This window comes from Emys orbicularis, chromosome 5, assembly GCF_028017835.1.
Source record: "Emys orbicularis isolate rEmyOrb1 chromosome 5, rEmyOrb1.hap1, whole genome shotgun sequence".
Lineage (NCBI taxonomy): Eukaryota > Metazoa > Chordata > Testudines > Emydidae > Emys > Emys orbicularis.
The window spans coordinates 6301350-6323164 of NC_088687.1; the positions used below are offsets into that span (position 1 = coordinate 6301350).

At 42.6% G+C, this 21815-nt stretch overlaps 1 protein-coding gene across 17 annotated transcripts in view; it reads left to right on the forward strand.

Moving 5' to 3' along the window:
- The window catches only part of ADGRL3 (adhesion G protein-coupled receptor L3), a 452742-nt gene that overhangs the window by 388346 nt on the left and 42581 nt on the right, over positions 1-21815 (forward strand). For 9 of the 17 annotated variants that reach the window (XM_065405564.1, XM_065405568.1, XM_065405558.1 and 6 more), the window contains 2 exons: positions 11528-11696; positions 16584-16709. In XM_065405564.1, coding sequence (XP_065261636.1) covers positions 11528-11696; positions 16584-16709 — 295 coding nt within the window. Of the gene's footprint in view, positions 1-8067; positions 8095-11527; positions 11697-16583; positions 16710-21815 lie in introns of all 17 variants that reach the window. The other 8 variants (XM_065405560.1, XM_065405559.1, XM_065405557.1 and 5 more) reach the window with 1 other exon arrangement.

Genomic DNA, 21815 nt, shown 5'->3' on the forward strand with positions numbered 1-21815 from the left:
CACACACTGTATCTCATGGCAGATATGAATGGAAAATAACATCACATTGTGTTTTAGTTCCTTCTAGTTTATGAATACAGGAATTCCCATCTTAGGGAAGCTACAGTTTAACCACTTGCTGTGAAAGTGAATTATGCACATTTATTTCAAATTATTTTGGAGGCGCACGCATAAGCTCTCTGCTTTTCAGAGCATTGATCACCCATAGAAGCCAAGTAAGGTTCTACTCACTTTGGGCTCATTTCTGCCATATTTGCTCAGCAGACTACTTATGCTCATAGCGACTACCCATATGAGTAAGGATTTTGGTATCGGCACCCTTTGTCCACATGTTTATCCAGCCTGAACCTTTTATTGGTCTCAGAAATAAGGGGAAACACTTTGAAATGTCATAGGTATTTTTAATTGTGTCTAACTGCACAAATCATAGCATCTGTTGTTGGTTATTTATGTCTTACTTTAATGCAGTGGTTCCCAAACTGGGGTTCGTGAACCCCTGGGGGTTCATGAAATGTTACAGGGGGTTCTCAGGGAAAAAATTCCCTAATGGCGGACAGAGCTGTCCCTAGGGACCTCGGGCAGCACGGGGCCAGCAGCCCGGAGCCCCTGGACTTCCAAGAGCTAAGCAGATCAAAGCAAGCCTATCTATCACAATGAGGAGATTTAAACTTCAAGACTCCTTATAAGAAAAGGAAAGGGAGGTGGATATTTTTTGCTGTTTTTAAAATGAAATAGGCAGCTAGTGTTGTTTTTAAAATTATTATGAAGAACAAGTTTAAGCTTTGTTGTAACGTGCGTTGTTTGCCTGGACTGCTCAAGACCTGAATGCTTGTGTAGGAGGAACTCTTTGAGTTCAGTTCTTAAATACCTTCCTGCTGATTCACATCTGATACTCCTTGATGAAACATAGGAGTATTGTCTTATAACAGGCTTATTCAAAGTGATACAAGCTACAAAAGTGAGATCTTGGAAGAGTGTTGCCGTTTTCATAATGTAATAAAAATACTGTAATGATAAATAATAATTAATAATAAATAGTGTGTAATAAGCATGTCATAAAAACAAATTGTTTATTTCCAAGATCACTGCTTTTATAATTTATACTCATGTAAAGGAGAAAATCCCTGGAAATATTCATTTTTAGGAGGGGGTTTGCGAGACTTGAAATTTTCGTGAAAGGGGTTCACAGGTTGTTAAAGTTTGGGAACCACTGCTTTAATGGGATGCTTTCAGTTCAAAGTTGGCTGAAAAGTTAGATTTTGGAAAAAAAAAACAAAAAACCTACCTTATACCTCATAAGGCCAACAGAAATGATTCCAATTTTTAAAAAAATACAGACTTACTTCATTTGTTTTTGTCCCAGTTGCAAAAAATGCAAGCAAACAGTATAAATAGTTAAAGTAATTGAATATCAAAAGTTTTTTCAAGTTTTAATAATCTAGGTTGCTAGTAGCACATACATGAGGAGGTCTGTTTGTCTATAGGATATTACTTTGAGGTTGTTGATGTCCCTTTGAAGTGCATGACTGTGCTGTTCACTTGCACTCTCACATTTCTGGTCATTCTGTCTCAAAAAATACTGATTGGGATTATAAAAAGAGCCTAAGTCAATAGGGTTTGTGCTCCTAAATTACATAAGTGCTTCAGGAAATCCCATATAGAGCAGAAATACAAGGGGTCAGGAGACTGGAGATGAAAATGATTAGAACCATAGATTGATTTCTGAGTGAACTAGAGACCGGAAAGGTTGGCACTATTTATTTAAGGGAGAGGATGAATAAGAGGATCCTCATCAGTCCTAGGCACTATGGTAATACAGTGTGTGATGGGTTGGATCACAGAAACCCCTTTGGGGCTGCCAACTGATGTGCCAAGGCTACTTCTGCCCCTGCCTTCCCTGCCAGCTTGGGACTCCAGAACCCTGCCTGGTTGTGCCAGACATGCTTGCCGGCTACAAACACAGACCCAGGTCTGAACCACGTCCCACAAACTGCAGGCTTAACTGAAAGAAGCTTAAGAAATGTTCCTGTCTCGAACACTCAGATGCCCAACTCCCAATGGGGTCCAAACCCCGAATAAATCCGTTTTACCCTGTATAAAGCTTATACAGGGTAAACTCATAAATTGTTTGCCCTCTATAACACTGATAGAGAGATATGCACAGCTGTTTGCCCCCCCTTCCAGGTATTAATACATACTCTGGGTTAAATAATAAGTAAAAAGTGATTTTATTAAATACAGAAAGTAGGGTTTAAGTGGTTCCAAGTAGTAACAGACAGAACAAAATAAATTACCAAACAAAATAAAATAAAATATGCAAGTCTATGCCTAATACAGTAAAAAAACTGAATACAGATAAAACCTCTCCCTCAGAGGTGTTCCAGTAAGCTTCCTTTTACAGACTAGTCTCCTTCTAGTCTGAGTCCAGCAATCACTCACACCCCCTGTGGTTACTGTCCTTTGTTCCAGTTTCTTTCGGGTATCCTTTGGGCTGGAGAGGCTATCTCTTGAGCCAGCTGAAGACAAAATGGAGGGGTCTCCCAGGGGTTTAAGTAGACTTTCTCTTGTGGGTGGACACCCCTCCCTCCCCCTGTGTAGAATCCCAGCTACAAGATGGAGTTTTGGAGTCACATGGGCAAGTCACATGTCCATGCATGACTCAGAACTTACAGGTAGCAGCCATGGTTCACATGCTACCTTGAATGTCCTCTAGTAGACTTCTTATGTGGATTGGAGCCTTCCAAGATCCATTGTCCTTTAAGTGTTTCTTGATTGGGCACTTAACTTGCAAATTCCTTTCTATAGATGCTGCCCAAATGCCTTACTAAGGGTACTTAAAATCAAACCAGTACACAGCCAATATTCATAACTTCAAATACAAAAATGATACATGCATACAAATAGGATGGATAGATTCAGTAGATCATAACTTTTACAAAGATATGTTACATGGCATATGTAGCATAAAACATATTCCAGTTATGTCAGAAGCATATTTCCATAAAGCATATTTCCATAAAGCCTTATGGGGCGCAACGTCACACTGTGTGTGTGTGTGTGTGTGTGTAATAAAATATATATAATTAATAATAGGAGAGATGTTTAGAAGTTGTGATCCTTTTCAGGGTACTCATGACTCAGTCACGTTTTTAGCCCCCCGCCTTCTGTGAGTGGCAAAATGCTTGTACTTAAACTGGGTGTCAGTTCCCTGACACCATCAGCCTGTTACCCACCTAAGCAATCTCCTCTGCGCTATGCCAGCCCTTACTTCACCTTGCAGGTTAACAGTTGGTGTGCCCTGGTCCCCAACCCCCTTTGCAGTGTCCCTCTCTACCCAGCCCCTTTTCTGTTGAACAGTCAGAGAGATACCAGGACTACTGTCCCCAGAGAAGAGTGTGCACACCAGCTTGTACGGTTCAACTCAGGATCAGCACCTAGCTTAATCTCACAGCTCTGAGATATATTTACAGAGAAAACAACAATAAATGTATTAGCAAAGATTCAAGAGGCACGAAATGTTGAGAAAGGATAATGGAAACAAAAGGTTACATATAAAACAAAATCATAACACGATTTCTGGAGACTAAACAACAAGCTAACCTTCGGTCTAGAGAAGTTTATCTCCCTCAGATGTCTTCTGTAGCATTTTCAGCCAAGCCTGGTGGTGATCCCGTTTTCATGAATGTAACTGCTCTGCCTGATTACTTCTTAAGGGAAGGATAAAGGGGTGTCTTCCCGGCCTTCTCCTTGTATCCTCCAAAGTTCAGTGGTTGTACCCAGAGTCAGGATAACCTCCTGTAGCTTATTCTCCAGTGTGTTGCCTCCCTATTGACTTCACTCTCCCCTCCCCATTGACTTTGTGTGTAAATGAGGCTTTCACTTTGTGGGCTGAACATCTTTTGTTTGGCAGAAAACCTGTCTGTCAACTGTGCCTTAATACAGACTTTGGGAACACGTTTTTAGTAGACATACATAACTGCTTGCATAGTATCTGTGCCTATATTTCGCAGTGGTATCAATGACCAATGTGATCCCGGCTTTCATTTAAGACCTCACACATGACATTCTCTGGTGAACCAGAATGTACAGACCAGAATCAGGATATTCTTGTAACCCCCTTGCCAGTTGGCATTAAGGGCTTAGGGTCACAGAAGAATAGGCCAAGATTTTAAAAATCAGATGCCTGTTTTATCCCTTGCCATCCCTTCTATATCTGGAGAGCTGCCAGATGCTCTCTGCTTTGAAAACCAGGCCATTTAGTTAGCTGCCTAAATGGGGATGTAGGAGCCTAACTTTAGACACCGTTTGGTCCTGCAAACATTGCAGGGAATACAGGAGGTAACGTGGACACTTCTTTCTCACGATGTAAGAACAAGGGGACACAATGAAATTGAAAGACATGTAACTTAAATCTGATTTTAAAAGATTTACACAACACATAGTTAACCTATAGAACTCATTGCCCTAAGCTACAGTTGAGGTTTTTGTTGGATTCAAAAATGGACTGGACATTTATATGGATAATAAGGCCATCCACCATTCTGTCAGATAGATGAAAAGAAATGTGGGGATTTAGATCCTCATGTCTCAGGGCATAAGCTAATCATTAGTTGCCAGGGGTTAGGAAGAAACATATGGAATTAGATGGGGGTACACAGTATTTTAAATATGGACCCTCTACTGATTCTTTATATGTGTGTTACAGTTTGAGGGATAATTTATGTTCATTTCACCAAGACTTGAGGTTGATTTTTACTTGCTTGTATCACATCTAAGTATCATGCCAAAGCTTTATAGCTCTCAGCTACATTTTCCCTCAGTCAGGGGTTGGTAATGTATATAATTCCAAGACTGTAGTCCCTTTTTTGTAATTTCTTGTGTGCATTGCAGGCAATAACACTACACTAGTAATCATAACAACATACAACACCCCTGAAAGTTACCAGGAAACAGGTTCTGCTCTGGTGTTCAGTATATGGGAACAAATATTTACATGTGAGCTAATCTTCGTAAAACTACTTTAGTTTTTAAATCAAAACAAAAAATAAAAACGTTATAAGTGACTTTAGGAGCCTACGTCCCATGAGCCAGAAGTCTGAAACCAATGGGAGTTAGGCACTTAACCTTCTCAGGTGCTTTTGAAAATCCACCAAGGGCCTAGCTGCATCTTTAGGCACCTAAATACCTTTGAATATCTGGTCCATGGGATTTAGGCTCCTAAGTGTCTCAGTCACTTTGGAAAATGGGTCTTAGGCTTGTAAGTCTCTTAAATGTTTTGAAAATTTTACCCTTAGGCGCTTTTGAAAACTTTAAGCTAAAAGGCAAATCCAATGATTTCACATTTTGTTTACACAAAGATAAAAAAGACCTTCCAGATACCTTGGAGAAAGGCCATTGCTACTCACTCAAAAACTTAGGAAAGGCTGTGACAGCTGAAGCTAAGACACGTGACTAAGGCTATGTTTACACCATACCCCCCTGGCAGCAGCATGTAGGGTATGTATAGCTACATACCGCAATGAAAAGCCTGTTGCATCCAAACTGTGATGTGTAGCTACACATGTCAGTGAAAGGCTCTGGTGGGGAGGAGATGCAGCTCCCCGTGCCGGAGCCTTTCACTGTCGAGAGAAAAGGCTCTGGCAGGGAGAGGCAGCGGGGAAAAGCCCAGCTTCACACTGACTTACAAAATTCAGAAAACTGGTTATGAGGCCAAAGCCCGCACGCTCTTCCCCTTCACTTCCCATGGCTTATTGAGGAGGGGAGCAGACCTGGGGACAAAGCCGTGCTGGGGACGTGTGGAGGGAGAAGGTAGCTGCCCAGGCTGCTTCTTGCTCTACCTAGTCACTGCTCCACCCTCTGCAAAATATCGGCATGGCCCCTATCAATGAGGCCATGGGGACAGGGGAGCAGCCAGGAAAAGCTGCATTGAGTGACATGCTCCTTTCCCCAGCCGCAAACCGGCCAGCTGAGCTGCTGAAGGAGACCACACAGAAGGACTGGTCCTGTCCCTTTTGCCCTTGTCTTGATTGCCTCTGCAGTGATACTTCTTGTGGCTCCTCCTCCTGGGTAGCTGGCTGAAGTGTGCTGCCTGCTGCTTTCCCCTCCCCGTGCCCTCTGCTAGGAGACACTGTGGTCCGCACAAGAGGTTGCTATCAGCTGGGCAGTGGTGGGAGGGTGCCTGTCCTCTGCCTGGGTACCAAGGTTCCCAGCTGTAGCATCAACAGGCCGTAGCAGGGGTCTGTGAGAGGGCTGGCTGCCCTGATGCTCTCGCAGCCCCTCTGAGGCAAAGATGGTGCAGTGCATGGAACCCCAATTCAGCCCCTCCCCTAAGTTACAGTCAGAGCCCCTGCTCATGGAGGGAGACAGAAACCAACAGGCCCTCAGACAGGGGCTCGCTCTGTAGACTCTTGGTGCCAGTAGTAAGCTCTCTTTACTCTGCCCTCCAAACGGGACTCCTACCCCATTCCCAACTCCCACTCCTTTCCCCAGTGAAACAACCCACACCCCTCTGATAGCCTCCCTCACGGGCCCCAACCCAGTGACCCTCAGGCTGATTCCTCCTCTCTGGCCAGTTCCCAGCCAGCACCCTACCTCAGAGCTGAGACCCTCGCATTGGTGCTCACTGCTTCCCTTCCGCGCCCTTTGCTTCCGCTCCTGACATGACCTGTCTCCCCCAGCAGCGAGGAGAGGGGCCACACCAAGAGCACAGGCCGGGGAGTGACACAGGTGTTTGCTGGCCTGGGAGGATGGTTCAGGGTGGAATTTGCTCCAGCCAGGAGTGCCAGCTCCCAGCAGTCAGAAACTTCTCTCATACTCTACCCCGAGCCTCCCTCCCCAGCCCCCACAGCTTCACTGCTAGAAAAAAGTCCATATTATGAAGTCAGGTGTCATTGGCTTTGCCCCTGGATGGAAAGCTACCCCAAGCATCCGAACACAGCAGAGATCTGCATGTAACCATGACCATAGCTTCTTCCGCACCCAGCCTGGGCCTGCATGCTGCCAAGCAGCAGAGGCCACGTGTAGGGAAACTGGCCATCCTTGGGTAAGTGAGAGCATGGCTGGAGTGGAGGGAGGCCAGCACAGGGTGCACAAGATGGGAGGTGGTGGTCGGATGCTGGAGAAAAGCGATGGGGAGATGACAAAGCACCATCACCAACACTACGAGGCTGATGGTAGCTCAAGCTGGAGGCGGAGGGGGTCTGCCAGCCCAGTGGTGTTGGTGATGGTGCGGAGGCGGGAGTCGACTCTGGCATGGGGTGATGTGCGATGGAGTTAGCGGAGGTGTGAGTGGGTGCACAGGCAGCCTGACTAGTGGGTTGGGCGGGGTTGCTGGACCGTGACTGGGGGAAGCTTTCCCACCTCGCTCGGGGCCCAGTCCTGATCTCACCCCCAGGTAACTCCAGTGACTTTCCATCTTGTTTGGTGGACAACATTGTTCCCCCTCCGCGCCCTCCATAAAATGGAAGTAAATAGGTCAACACTTTCCTGTCTCCTTGCAATCAGCGGAGAGGGTTTTAGACGATTCTCATGCCATTATCTTTAAACGAGGGTAATGTCGCAGTCTGACTCATAAATAGGCAACCTGGAGTTACAATTATGAAAAAAACTAATAATAAAAAGATAAGGCTTCTATAGAACATCCGAATATATTGGACAAAGAATGCCTAAGGTACAGCAAAGTTTGCCATCTAAACATATCAAAGCTTTCCAGGATGACTACATTAGATTTCCTCTATTAATGTTCTCCGTAGACAGCAATGATTTTTTTTAAAATAGATGTCTAAGTCAATTGAAATTTTATAAGCAGCAGAAGAAGACTGTGGCGGGGGAGCTACAGAACTCAGGGAATGATGGCTGCTTTCATAAGTGATGCCAGGATGCTGCTGTTATTTAGATCCTCTGATAAGTAAACCAGTCTGGTCAGTGTCTGGGGGGGACACCTGAGGAGGAGGCTGTGGCATTGTTTTTGGTAGGCTGGAAATAAGCTTTGGTTATTTCTTACAAAATATTCTTTCTGGCATTATATTCTAATGTTGGTGTTCTTGTCTTTGTCTATGCATTCTTTAGCTATGAGGATAACAGACCCTTCATCAAGTAAGAATGACCTGAATGGCTGATAAATCCCATTTATCAGTGTGGTCTCATGAACCAGCTGGCAGATCAATATTGAAAAATCATTAAAGCTTCTGTCATTCACGTTTGAGGCAGAAGAGCAAACTGTGCAGGAAAATGGCCAGGCATACAGCTTCTAGGCAGAGTAAACATGCTGCATATGTATTGCCAAACAATTGTCACTCTATCTGCTTCACAATTCCTGATTGGACATCACCCGAATTCACGGCAAATGTTCAAGCAATCTCGTGTAGTACAGACTTGTTATACCAATAGCAGCTTTCTTGTTTCATTACGCTCTGCCGCTCTGTGCATCAAGTGTGTTGTGTTGGTAAGGAGGGCTTTGGCTTAGAATTCTTCATGCAATTTAGGGGTAAATTTTCAAAGTGATGCATGGGTATTAATCCATATAACTCCGAAGCTAATGGGGGCTAAATCTCTGTGCAAGACTTGGAAAAAATGTCTCCTTAAATATGAGAATGCACAGTTGTCACAAATTGTCAATTTCAGGCTTTCAATCGTGCCAACATTTGATGTTTTGTTTTTCCATTTCTTTAGAATTAAATTATAAAAAAAGACTGTGAAAAACTTGTAACAGAAACACAAGTCTGTACAAAGAGCGAAAAACAAAAGGAAGCAAGAAACTTACAAATTATGCACTTTATATCTTGTCCTGCAACCAAAAAAGAAAAAAGAGAAAAAGTAGTATAATGGAAGCATAACAACTTTGCAATAGACTTTCAGTTTGTTCTTCTGGTGAAGAGTCCTCTGTGTTCATTTTTTTCAGTACCATTGTCATATTCTCTTTCATTTTTCAGTTCTCTTTTCAAGGGTAGGGGATGGAGCGATTGTCTTCAGTTTCCACCCCCTCTTTACCTCCAGGGCTGTTTTCTACATCAGAACTTTGTATATTGCACAGGTTGTGCTGTGTGGCTCCTCTAACCCAAAGATTCCTTTCAGCTGCTAAGATAGCATATTTCTGTTACTACCATATACATGGTTCACTCTTTCCTATGCATCTCTGTAGTCTGAGGTGCTCTCCTTAGACTCAAGAACTAGCTGAAACTGGAGATAGGGTAATTTTCAATTACCATTTCGGTCATTTTTAAACGACCAAACTACACAAGGACACAAGAGAAAAATCTTTGTTTCGGCATTATTATTATTTTTTAAATGACTTGATTTTGCAATTAAGATCATAACGTGGTCTCCTTGCTGGTGGAATCTTGGCAGGAAAAATATTTAAAACAGCCAAGCTATTAAACTTTATCAAGTGACCGCCTTTCAGAAGGATTTTTGAGACTGCGTTTTTAATTTGCATAGTGCTAAATATTTATTCACAGAATTGACTGGAAATGCTTCAAAGGAGCTGGTTCTGGTTTGCTAGATATATAATAGGGATTTAAAATAAAAAAACTGTCTAAATAAGTAGTTACCTTAGTGGAGCTCTTCTGGTCGCATGGATAAATACATGTTTTATGAACTTCAATGGAAGATATAATACTGTATTTTCTTTCTAATATTTAAAGAAGAACAACGAGAAACATTGACACAACAAGAGTGTGTTTCTGTTTAGGACAAACCCTTATAAAAGCACAGGAATTCAAAGTGAAGGCTGACATGTTGCCCTAGTGGCATGACTACAAGATTGTCATCCCCAGCTGCAAAAGGCTTGGCTTTCTCACAGGATTTTTCACCAGCTCTTCTCTCTCTCTCTCTCTCTCTCTCACACACACACACACACACACACACACACACACACTCTCTCTCTCTCTCTCTCTCTCCCCCTTTCCCTTAGCAGAATGCAAACCCAACTCCATTCTGTCTCAAGCCAAGTTTTTTTTTCAAGCCTGCAATGTCTGAGGAGGTTGAAAATTAGGCAGAATTTGAGCTCACTCCTCCCTATCAGGACCTTGATCCTTCAAGTCCTTCTGCTGTTCCCAGCAGATAGCTCAAAGCTGTTGCACTCCAGGACTGATGTAAACAGAGGGCACAGATGAGGTGAAGCGTTATGGTGTGGGCCTCCTTGCTCAGGGGAAGTCAATCCAAAGCCTCTCTCAAAGAAGAAAAGTTAAAAAGAGGAGAGGTGTGAGTGGAGAATGAGCATGTCTGGGCAGGCTTTCAGGCCTGAGTCCCCCAGGTTTACATGCTATAATTCCATTCACTTTGGTAGAGTTACTCCTGATTTACACCAGCGTAACCTAGAGGGAAAGCTGGCCCTTGGGCTTAAGAGTGATCCTCAAATGAGGCTGCTTGCCCTGCATTCCCCACTTTGGCCACTAGGTGGAAGTTCCCATGGTGCCTGCAGAGTAGCACTCTCATTAAGGTCCAATCCAGCATCCACTGAAGTCTGTGTGATGACTCCTATTCATTTCAGTGGGCGCTGGAGCAGAGCCTAAGGCAGGACTGGGTTCCCTTCTGCTCCCTGTCCTGCTCTTCATGCTTTGGCTTTTGGGTACCCCTATGGAGTAGGGTATCAACCCCTCCATGTGACTTAGCATTTAAAGTTTCAGTGTCGCTTGGGATAGCTTTGCCCCTTCTTGGATGGCGGTTCTGGCTCTCCTTACACTGAGTTAACAGAAGTAAAACACACCAGCTGACCTGTTTGTCCTAAGCTCAGAGCGCTTGCCTTGGTTTCTCAAAAAGGAAAAGGCTGTGAACCGATGTCTGGAGTCACTTCTTACCCCTGCAGCCCATCCTAGCAACCCAAGTGAAATGCATTCTTGAGGGGAAGCAGCCACACATTGAGAATATTCCTCCCCCCACCATTAAACTTCAGAACAAAACTCTGAAGTAGAAGCACAGAGAGCTTCCCCCCACCTGACAGCAGGCGAACCAAGTCCCAGAGCCTGACTAGCCACGTGTAGTAGTTTTACCTTGTTTTAACAGGCAATGGTAAAGTTTACCAACAAATCAGAAACCAGGGGAAAAAACAGGAATAAAGGTGCCTTAGTGACTGTTAAATAGGGAGCATTTAAAGAAGCTAATCCAACTTCACCAGTGAAACCCGTGGGGGCTAACAAAACAACTCCTTAAAAGGGTTTTGTTTTGTTTTTGTTTTGTTTTTTCTCAGCCATTTGCAGAAACAGCATCTACATATCATTTACATATTCACTGCTACTGCATTAAAAATGTTTATGGTACAAATCTGCTTTGGTTAAGATAAGTTTCTGTCCTCATAACATTTTCATTTTTGTATCTCTCCTCAAGCTCAAAGATTAGTAAAGTGCATGGAATTTGATAAGCGCTTTTGTGAAACAAAAAAACAAAACCCAACACCTCCTTGTAACTCTATCTGATTATTTTTTCTTCTGCTAAAATGATAGTGGAATATAATCACTGCTAGTAGATGTGCTAATCCCTCTATGGATCAAAGACCAATTCCTTTCTGTATTTGTTTTCTTTCTCTCCACAGGTCATGGGTTATAGGTGCAATAGCCCTACTCTGCCTCTTAGGACTGACCTGGGCCTTTGGACTTATGTATATTAATGAAAGCACAGTCATCATGGCATATCTCTTCACCATTTTCAATTCTCTGCAGGGAATGTTTATATTCATTTTCCATTGTGTCCTCCAGAAAAAGGTAAGACAGATTATTCCGCGCTTCATAGTAGTGATACAGGGTATTTCGTTGCCTAACAACCACACTATAATGTTACCAATGTGCCTTGCATTTTTATTGAACAGACTTGTTTCTATTCACTTAATAAGGGCTGTATTTAGATTGGAAATTGGAGAGATGCATGAGAATGAGATACTGAATGAGATGCATGGCTGTGGCATAGCAACGTTCAGGATGTTGGAGATCACATTATCACATGCAATACAAAATGGTAGCATGTAGTTTTGAGGGAGGATGTAATACCCGTGAGAGTTGTTTGCATTTTAGAGGCCTGATTCTCCATTCACTTACTCCAGTGTTACACTGAGACGACTTCATTGGCATGAATGGAGACATCAGTAACATCAATGAATTTCCTTCTGATTTGCATGGGTATAAATGAGAGAAGAATGGGGTTGTGTATCTTGGCTTAATTTAATGCAAGAAAGCACTCGGGAATTGCCTGTCTATATAGATGTACATATCAGGTGTTAATAGGAACTGCTTCATTTATTTTTTTTAAGGGGAAGATTTTCAAAATTTTGAGGTGCACAGGTCCTATAGCACTACAAGCTATATATAATAACTGTTTCAAAAAGTCATGGAGAGGTTTTTAAGATCCATTTTGTACAGCATGGAAATTCAGGTGTATGAAAGCTCTTTAAAAAAATTAATTTCTTCTACCGATGTTAAATGTACTTCTGGAATAATAAGGCCAATTTCTCTTTTCAGCTTACAATAGAAAAGAATGTAAACACTTGTAAATGTAGGCTCCGATCCTGCCTTGTGACCTGTGTGGCTGGAGAATAACAATGTAGGATTGGGGTCTTGCTGAAATTTGATCCTGTTCTCCACCTACGGGCCACATCCAAAGCCCATTGAAGTCACTGGAAAGACTCCCATTGACTTTAGTGCACCAGGATGTAGGGGCTTGACCTTGCACCATTCGGGTGAATGGGTATCCTTCCATTGACTTGAATGGGAGCAGGAACAAGGCCTTGACGAGCCGCAGTGTACTGCATTGCAGCTGGTAGACTGACAAGTAAAGCCTTGGCCAGCAAGTTGTTTGGAAGCCGTTTGAGAACCAGCTTGCTAAATCGTCATGCTTTAAAACTGGAGAAAGAAACTTGGAGTCAGATTTTTGTTCCATGTCATTTCATCTCCAGAGCGATCATCATAAGAGACCTGAATGCTTTAGTTCAAATCCAAATTTGTGATAATGATTCTAAAACTTTTTAACTTCCATGCATAATAATAAAAACGTAGGAAGATGCTGACTACTTTAAAGAGACAAGTCAGCTGAACAGAGCAAATACTGTCAGAAACCTCTTTAGGCACCTACAGTATCTGCAGTTGCCTAAGGAGCCATAAATGTTCTGGGGATTGCCACCTAACTTTAGGCTGCTGTTTATGAAAATCTTGACCTAAAAGTTTAGAGCTGCTATCTAGTATCTCAGGGTAGCATAATGCAGCATCATTGACTGCACAGTATAGATTGGTTTCAAGCATTTCATGAAGGTAAGAAACTAAGCAGACCTATATATGTATGTATATTCATACGCAAAGCATTTACTGATGTATTGACATCAGGCGCATGATGTGTTGTTACTGGTTTAATGATAATGACCCAATTCAGCAAAACACGTCAGCACATACCTCATTTTAAGTACATGAGTAGCTCCATGGAAATCATGAGGACTACTTATATGCTTAAAGTTAAGTGCATGCCTAAATGCTTTGCTGGCGTATACTCAGTAAGAGCAATGTAGTTACTTAGTCACTTTTAAGCAGCCATATTGCTACAACCTAAGTTAAAAAAAAAAAGAAAACACCCAAATTCTCCACCAAATCTACTGCGGTTTAGAGGAGAAAAGAAAACTCTGCTTGTAAATGGGCTGAAATGAGCCATTGGCATTTTCACTTAAATGTGGAGAAAATTATAGCGCTTCTGAGCCTTAAGGAGAGCCAATTCTTCTTTATTACAGCATGTATGTGGAAATGTTAATTTGACCTTTTAATAAATGAATCATTAAGGGCTAGATTCTGATTCCCTTATTCACATTGAATAATTCACTCTGCAGGCAGTCGCATTGTCGTGGGGCATCAGGCACCACTCAGCGTGAGTAAGGGGAATTAGCCTGTCCCATATTAGGCTTTGTAAATTCTACCATCTATATACATGATATATCAAATAGAAAGGAATCCCACTAATCTCAGTCAAAAAGAGCAAACAGGGGTGGCACGAGCATGCCCTTGAAACAATTCTCTGCTGAATACGCTGTTCAAAAAGCATTTGCATTGGATCTGTGCATCTGTTTCAGTGTTATTTGTAGTATCCTCTAAGCTGTATAACGATGACAAAAGAATGCAGTTATACCCCGAGTACCTATACACCTCCAGTGCCTCCTGAGGTCAAAGGCCTGCCTGCCTTTCCAGCACTGACTATGAGAGGGCATCTGATAGAAGTGCAAATCTTGTGGTGTGTCACTGCTGCTCTATATTTCTAACAATTGTCTGAGCCTTTACTAGTCTATAGATACCACAGATTGGGAAAGAGGGAAAGCACTTAAACACATGCTCAGGTCCCATTGGGTGTGTCTACACTGCCTTGTAAATCCGGATCTGTGGGACCTGGGCTTGTGGACTCAGCGTTTCCAAGCTAACGCCTCGGTATCCACATGCATTATAAATCTGAGTTACAGTTGCTGGACCCAGGTTCAGGGGTGCTGCGGGTTCTGCCACACCCCCTGGCTTGAAGTAAATAACAAACACCAAATGCATGGTTTCCATGGCTACCATCATCAGCGCCGTTGCTATAAAAATTGTTCCAGCACCCCTGCCCAGGTCTCAGAGCAGTGTTAACGCAGCCATACTGCAGTGCACAGACCTTCTGACTCAAGTCTGCGGCTTGAGCTGCGTCCACACTGCAAAACGACAGGGCTTCGACCCGAGTCTCAGCAGGACTTGGGCTCGGATCCACCTCCCAAACCTGAGTCATACCCCAACCTTGGTGTGCAGTGTAGACGTACCCATTGACAGCTTTACGTGCGGTCCTAAATAGAGATTCTTTTGTGAGCCTAGGCGCCCCGTTGCTTATTTTGGAGATCCTGATGCCCTTACCCCAGTCCAGTATCACTTATTCCATGCATAGTGCCATTGACTTCAGTGGATCTGCCTGTAGCGTATTCAGCAGAAGGACCATGTCAGAATCTGGCCTGTTAAGTGCTAATTTCAGCAGATGCTGCTGAGGTGTGGGTTGTGCTCTTTTGGTGTTTGTATATTTCTGGGGAGACGGGAGCTTCATTTCTCCATTAAACCTGTTTCAGCTCTCAGTGTTTTCGGTTTGCTCTGCTCTCTGACTCTTTAATGATTCTAGTCAGATTTACAGTGTTTCCTTTTATGAAGAAGTTGGATTTCTTTCAAGTCTGTGTTTCCTGTACACCCTGTTGCTCTAACTCTCAGCCCTCTTGCAAATGTTTGTTTTCTAGCACAGCACCGCTTAATGGCATTATAGCATTGTGGCCATTCCAGCACCGGATGCCTATTTTACACTCTTTGGCCAGAATCTCTCCTCTCTCATGCCAGTTTTACGACAGTGTGCTGTCGTTGATTTCAGTGGGGTACTGCTGATTTACGCCAAGGTAGGGGAGAGGAGAATCCAGTCCAGTCCCTGGATTTTGGGAATCTCTTTCCCTGAACCAAGGGGTTGGGAGAGGGATTATTTTGGGGGGGGGGGAACATTTTCTGTCTCTCACGGACTGGAAAATCAGCACATAGCTGTGGTGGGAAGCAGTTGGTGGCTAATTAAAGGAATTGAATTATTTTCTCTCAGCAAAGGACTGATTAGGCACTCGAGAGCACATTGGGCACTCGTGGTATTGTGTTTGTCTCAAGCTTTTATGGAAAGGCCTAATAAAAAAAACCTGTAATCTGCTATTTAAATAATCGTTTCACAGATAGGTTTCTGAAATGCCCATAGGAAGAGTGGAGAGAGATTTAATCAGAGAGCAGTGAGCACAGTGTGCTCACAGACTAACCTCTGCTGGTTTCCTACTGCATTTACATTTCACGTGGAGAAGTAAAGTGGCCTTTTTTCACATTTGTGGCACAGCCTGAGATCACCCAGCTCAGCAGATGACCCATTTTCACTCTGGCCTCTCCCTGGTCTCCATGCATGTGCAGTCTAAATTATACACACACTCCACACTTTTGCAGTGCCTAGAGCCTCAGCTGGGGTATGTCAGTGTAGTTCCATTGAAGTCAGGGGAACGACATCAATTTCTGCCAGAGAAATTACCCCATTAACTCCTCAGTCTTGTCTGTCATATTATAGGGCTTTATGGGGGCGTTTGCACCGTTCCCACCAGTTCTACACACAGAAGACTTCATTTCAAAGACAGTCAGTTTCACAGTTTTCTGGAGTTTGAATATATATATGAAATCAATTCCTCTTACACGTTTCTTTTTTTGTAATTTTCTTCCTAGTCCCCTGCCAGAAGCAATAACTTGTAGCACCGTGATGAGCCAATATGCCAGTTCATATCAAATCTATGAAGATATTAATTTTGGGGCATAAATAGAATGTCTTTAGTTTCTCTCATGCTGCTTTGATGTGCCTCAGAGGTAGCTAAATTTGACTGATATCGGTGAACCGCTTTCCTACATAAAAGCCGTCCCTTATGACATCATAAATGTAGAGCTAATGTGTTAGGAGAACACTGTTGAAAGGTGTAATGGAATTCTTCTAAATGCACAGAAACAGCTATAATTTTAATGAATCACAGAGGAGGAAAAAAACTATTGAAAATCTTTAGTCTCAGGCTGGAGAGGGAGTTGCCCACTAATGGAAATTACTGTTTAATTGGCTAGGTACGTAAAGAATATGGAAAATGCCTGCGCACACATTGCTGTAGTGGGAAAAGTACGGAGAGCTCCATCGGCTCAGGAAAAACATCTGGGTCACGGACTCCTGGACGATATTCCACAGGCTCACAGGTAAACCGTGTATGTTCACCGGCATGGAATGCTTCTTACCTCCCTGCTAATATAGTTCTTTGCATCGGGTGATCTGTAGGCAAAGGATTCATTTCTGGAAATGAGACATCCTCTCGGACAGGTACATCACTTTGTGCAGTAACAATCCATCAGTCAAGGAGGCTTCATTTGCTTGTAAAACTGATGGGGGAATAAGTTGATTATAAAACTGATTTGATAAATGGGCAGCTCAAAGACTTCCTGTTTGGTATCATTCTTTCCCTTCTGAACGTCATGGGTCACACTCTGCTCTTTGTTATAGGAGTAGTAATCTGTAGCAGTTCCATTAGAAGTCAAAGGAGCTGCTTCAGAGTTACGCCAGTGTCATGCAAAACAGAATTTGGCCCCATGTTTTCAGATGTGACATCCCTGAATCGAGCCCAGTTTGGTGACCTTAGGTTGAAATTACAATTAGCATCCCTTAAGCAGTCCTTAAATGAATTGAGGTGAAAACAAAGGTGTTTTTCCCCAAGGCTAAGGAATGTGTGTTTTATATGACAAGGTTACTGTGCTATCCCAACAAAATATTTATGCTGATAAAAAAACAACAGCAGCTAAAAATCTTGTATAGGCTGGGTGCTGAGGCCTATCACTTTCTGTCAATAGTTGTTTTAATCTGTTGGTTTACTCAGTTTCCATAGTTTGTGGATCTCTGCAAAGAATCAACTGAGATTCAAATAATAATATTTATTTTCTAAATTTTATTATGCTCTGGTCAACCAAAAATTCAATTTTTATTCTGTTTGGGAGTTTGGCATTTTACTCCCTAACTTGTGTAAGGATGCTGATTTATGAAGAGCAGTTCATATAAAACAAACTAGCTGACTCCTTAATCAAGAGAAACCAAACACACACTTATTCTGCATTACTAAAGGATCTAATTATATTTGCCAATTCACCTATTAAATTATGACAGAAACATGCAGTGAATAACAGTTTATAATCTGTCAGGAAAACATAATTTGTGATTTATGTTGTCTTGGAAGTAAATTGTTATTTATTTTAAGTTTTCCAAGGTGTCATTCAAGAGTTGTATTCTGACATCTGCTAGGGACTGCACACAGCGCATATAGTAATGGAACATGGGGCCTTTCACCTCTTGGTCAAAAGTGTCTGGTGGTGCAGATTTGGCCAGTGGTCTGCCTATTGACTACCTAGCGTGTCTTACATATACAACACTCCCATTAATACACCCCAGAATGATATTTGCCTTTTTCGCAACTGCATCATGTTGTTGACTCTCATTCCATTTGTGATGCACTATAATTCTCAGAGCTTTTCCAGCATTACTACCACGTGCCAGTTTATCCCATTTTTCAGCTGTGCATTTGATTTTGCCTTCTTAAGCATAGTACTTACCACTTATCTTTATTGAATTTCATCTTGTTGATTTCAGATTACTTCTCACATTTGTCAAGGTTGTTTTGAATTCTAATCCTGTTCTCCAGAGTGCTAGCAACCTTTCCCAGCTTAGTGTCACCCACAGATTTTATAAGCATGCTCAACACTGCATTATGCAAGTCGAGACCCCTACTTGATACACCCTCTCAGTTTGACAGCAAACCATTGATAACTCTCTTTGAGTATGGTCTTTCAACCAGTTGTCCACCCACCTTATATTAATTTCATCTAGAATACATTTCCCTACTTTAATTATGCAAATATCATATGGGACTGTATCAACAACCTTAGTAAAATCAAGATGTATCATGTCTACTGCTTCCCCCCATTCACTAGATCAATAACCCTGTCAAAGAAGGACATTAGGGTGCTTTGGCATGATTTGTTTTCGACAAATCCATGCTGGCTATTCCTTATTATCCTCTAGGTTCTTACACATTGATTGTTTAATAATTTGTTCCAGTATCTTTTCAGGTATCGAAGTTCGGCTGACTGGTCTGTAATTCCCTGGGTTCTTTTTCTTGCCTTTGTAAAGATAGGTACTATGTTTGCCCTTCTCCAGTCCTCTGGGACCTCACCCGTCCTCCAGGAGTTCTCAAAGATCATTGCTAACGGTTCTGAGATTGCTTCAGCTAGTTCCCTAAGAGCCCTATAATGAATTTCGTTCTCACACCCAGGCTAGGCTAACTCAGGTGTTCAGACCTAGGTGCCAATCACCCAGGTGAATTGTGCAGTGTGGCCATAACCCTCTAGCGGTCCCTCCAGACTAAGGTTGAGACACTTTGGTGGGTTTGTGCTTGGATTCCACGCCAGCTTCCTGTGCTGTGCTTGTTTTCTGTATCAACAGAGGACTCCAGTCTCTGCGGCTGGCCATCCTGCACTTCTCACAAGCATTACAACACACAAAGAAAATTACAGCAGAAAATGGATGATGATCCTACAGGGTTATAGGGAGTATCTAATACCATTTATTTAACATTTGTGTCGCATTGTCTCGGAGTGTTTTACAGAGAAATGACCTGGGATTGCTTGGAAGCATTCTATTATTTTATAGCAAAATACAAGCTTCAGGGGAAGATAAACCACGTAAAATATTTTCCCCTGTTAAGATACTCCAAAACATCATAATTAATAATCAGGAACAATTACGTCAAAGAAATTAAACAAGCTTCTCCACCATTAGTAATTAAATATTTAAAAGGGTCGCACTTTACATTAAAGTTCCATTCATAAAAATGTTTATAAAGGATTAATAAGCGATTAATAGATGATTTAATACCGGGTAAATCAATTGTCATAGAGTCCAATGGATACTTACACTGTGATTCATAAATAGGAGTGGGAAACAGTTTTCCCATCCCATGAGAATTTGATATTTTTTTCTAATCTAAATCTCACAAATTTTCAAAAACCAAAAATCAATTTATAAAAAAAATCAGTTCAGTTCAATCAAATAATTTCATTTTGATAATTCCAAAATGTTTTGTTTCCATTTCAAGGTTTGTTTCACCTTTTGTTAGCATACATGTACGAACATTTCAAAACAAGAGGTCTGTTTTATTCAAAACACTGAAACTTTCCTGTTCAACAATCTCAAAACTTTATTAACCAAAAATGTTTTGAGTCAGGTGTTTCATAAAAACCATCACTGTTTCTCGAACAGTTTCTGTTTTTCCCACAAACTGGCATTTTCCAATGAAAAAACGTTTAATTGGAAAATTCCCAACCAGCTCTGTTCATAACCATCTGTTGCACCTTCTGCTGAAACGTTTATAACTATAGCACACACTGCTCATGTCTGTGACCTGCTTATGACATCTATTAACACTTTATAAACCATTTATAAATGGAATCTTAATATAAAGTGTGACCAAAATGGGTTATTGTAGAGTTTTCAGCTAGGATTTTCAAGAACCCTAAGGCTCGTGGACACCTGCCTACCTCCTTTAAAATTCCTTGGAAGTCCCAGGCTTCACATTTCCATAGTGCAGAACAATGCTTCCTCTCCTTGAGCCATCTTACCCATGTCATAGGTGAGGGCTGGGCAGGTGTCTCCCTTGCGCTCATCCCTGGGTTTCTCAGTGTCCTTGGAAGTATGTGGATGTTTTCCCCCACATGGCAGAATTATTGCCTCACAGTGTCATAGAATCATAGAATATCAGGGTTGGAAGGGACCTCAGGAGGTCATCTAGTCCAACCCCCTGCTCAAAGCAAGACCAATCCCCAACTAAATCATCCCAGGCAGGGCTTTGTTGAGCCTGACCTTAAAAACCTCTAAGGAAGGAGATTCCACCACCGCCCTAGGTAACCCATTCCAGTGCTTCATCACCCTCCTAGTGGAAAAGTTTTTTCCTAATATCCAACCTAAACCTCCCCCATGCAACTTGAGACTATTACTCCTTGTTCTGTCACCTGCTACCACTGAGAACAGTCTAGATCCATCCTCTTTGGAACCCCCTTTCAGGTAGTTGAAAGCAGCTATCAAATCCCCCCTCATTCTTCTCTTCTGCAGACTAAATAATCCCAGTTCCCTCAGCCTCTCCTCATAAATCATGTGCTCCAGCCCCCTAATCATTTTTGTTGCCCTCCACTGGACTCTTTCCAATTTTCCCACATCCTTCTTGTAGTGTGGGGCCCAAAACTGGACACAGTACTCCAGATGAGGCCTCACCAATGCTGAATAGAGGGGAATGATCATGTCCCTCGATCTGCTGGCAATGCCCCTACTTATACAGCCCAATATGCCGTTAGCCTTCTTGGCAACAAGGGCGCACTGTTAACTCATATCCAGCTTCTTGTCCACTGTAACCCTAAGTCCTTTTCTGCAGAACTGCTGCCTAGCCACTCGGTCCCTAGTCTGTAGCAGTGCATGGGATTCTTCCATCCTAAGTGCAGGACTCTGCACTTGTCCTTGTTGAACCTCCTCAGGTTTCTTTTGGCCCAATCCTCTAATTTGTCTACGTCCCCCTATACTCCCCATCAGCCCCAATGATGTTCTGCGTTGGGGAAAAGGAGAGGTTGCCTTACATCCTTTGTACCTGAGCAATACCTTTGATTGTGTAGGATTCTGTTAAAGATAGAGGCTGATAATAAAACCATCTGCTTTCCATTTGCTGCCAACATATGGGGATAAGTAGCTCAGCACAGCAGTTTGCAGGCATGAAGCACAGTCACACACACACACACACACCCCAACACTGCACACAATTCCCTGCCTAACCCATCTCTTCGGGCGGGGGTTATTATGTCCCAAACTCCTTATGTGTGGCTGTTCTCTGAGCCTGCTCTGCTGGGTCTGTCCAAGCTCATCAAAATGGAGGACACCTTCCATGTTTGGCTACGTGGAAAAGCATAATGCTTACTGCTCTGGGAACTCTCCGGGGCTCAGCTCCCGTGCACTGAAGAGCACGGACTCTTTGACACACAAACTAGGAAAGATGAGGCTGCCCATGGCAACACTACAGTGCAAGCCATGTGTATTTCGGCCCTTGTTCTCCCACTGCCATATACCCCAATGAGATGCTGGTGTAACTCCTCTGAAATCAGTGGAATAACACCATCCTCATGCTGAAGCTGCGCAGGGGTGATTCAGGCCCTTTATTATTATTGTAGTAGCATTTTTATACTTTAGCTTGCAGCTAGTGCATCCTGAATCGTTCTCCCTGC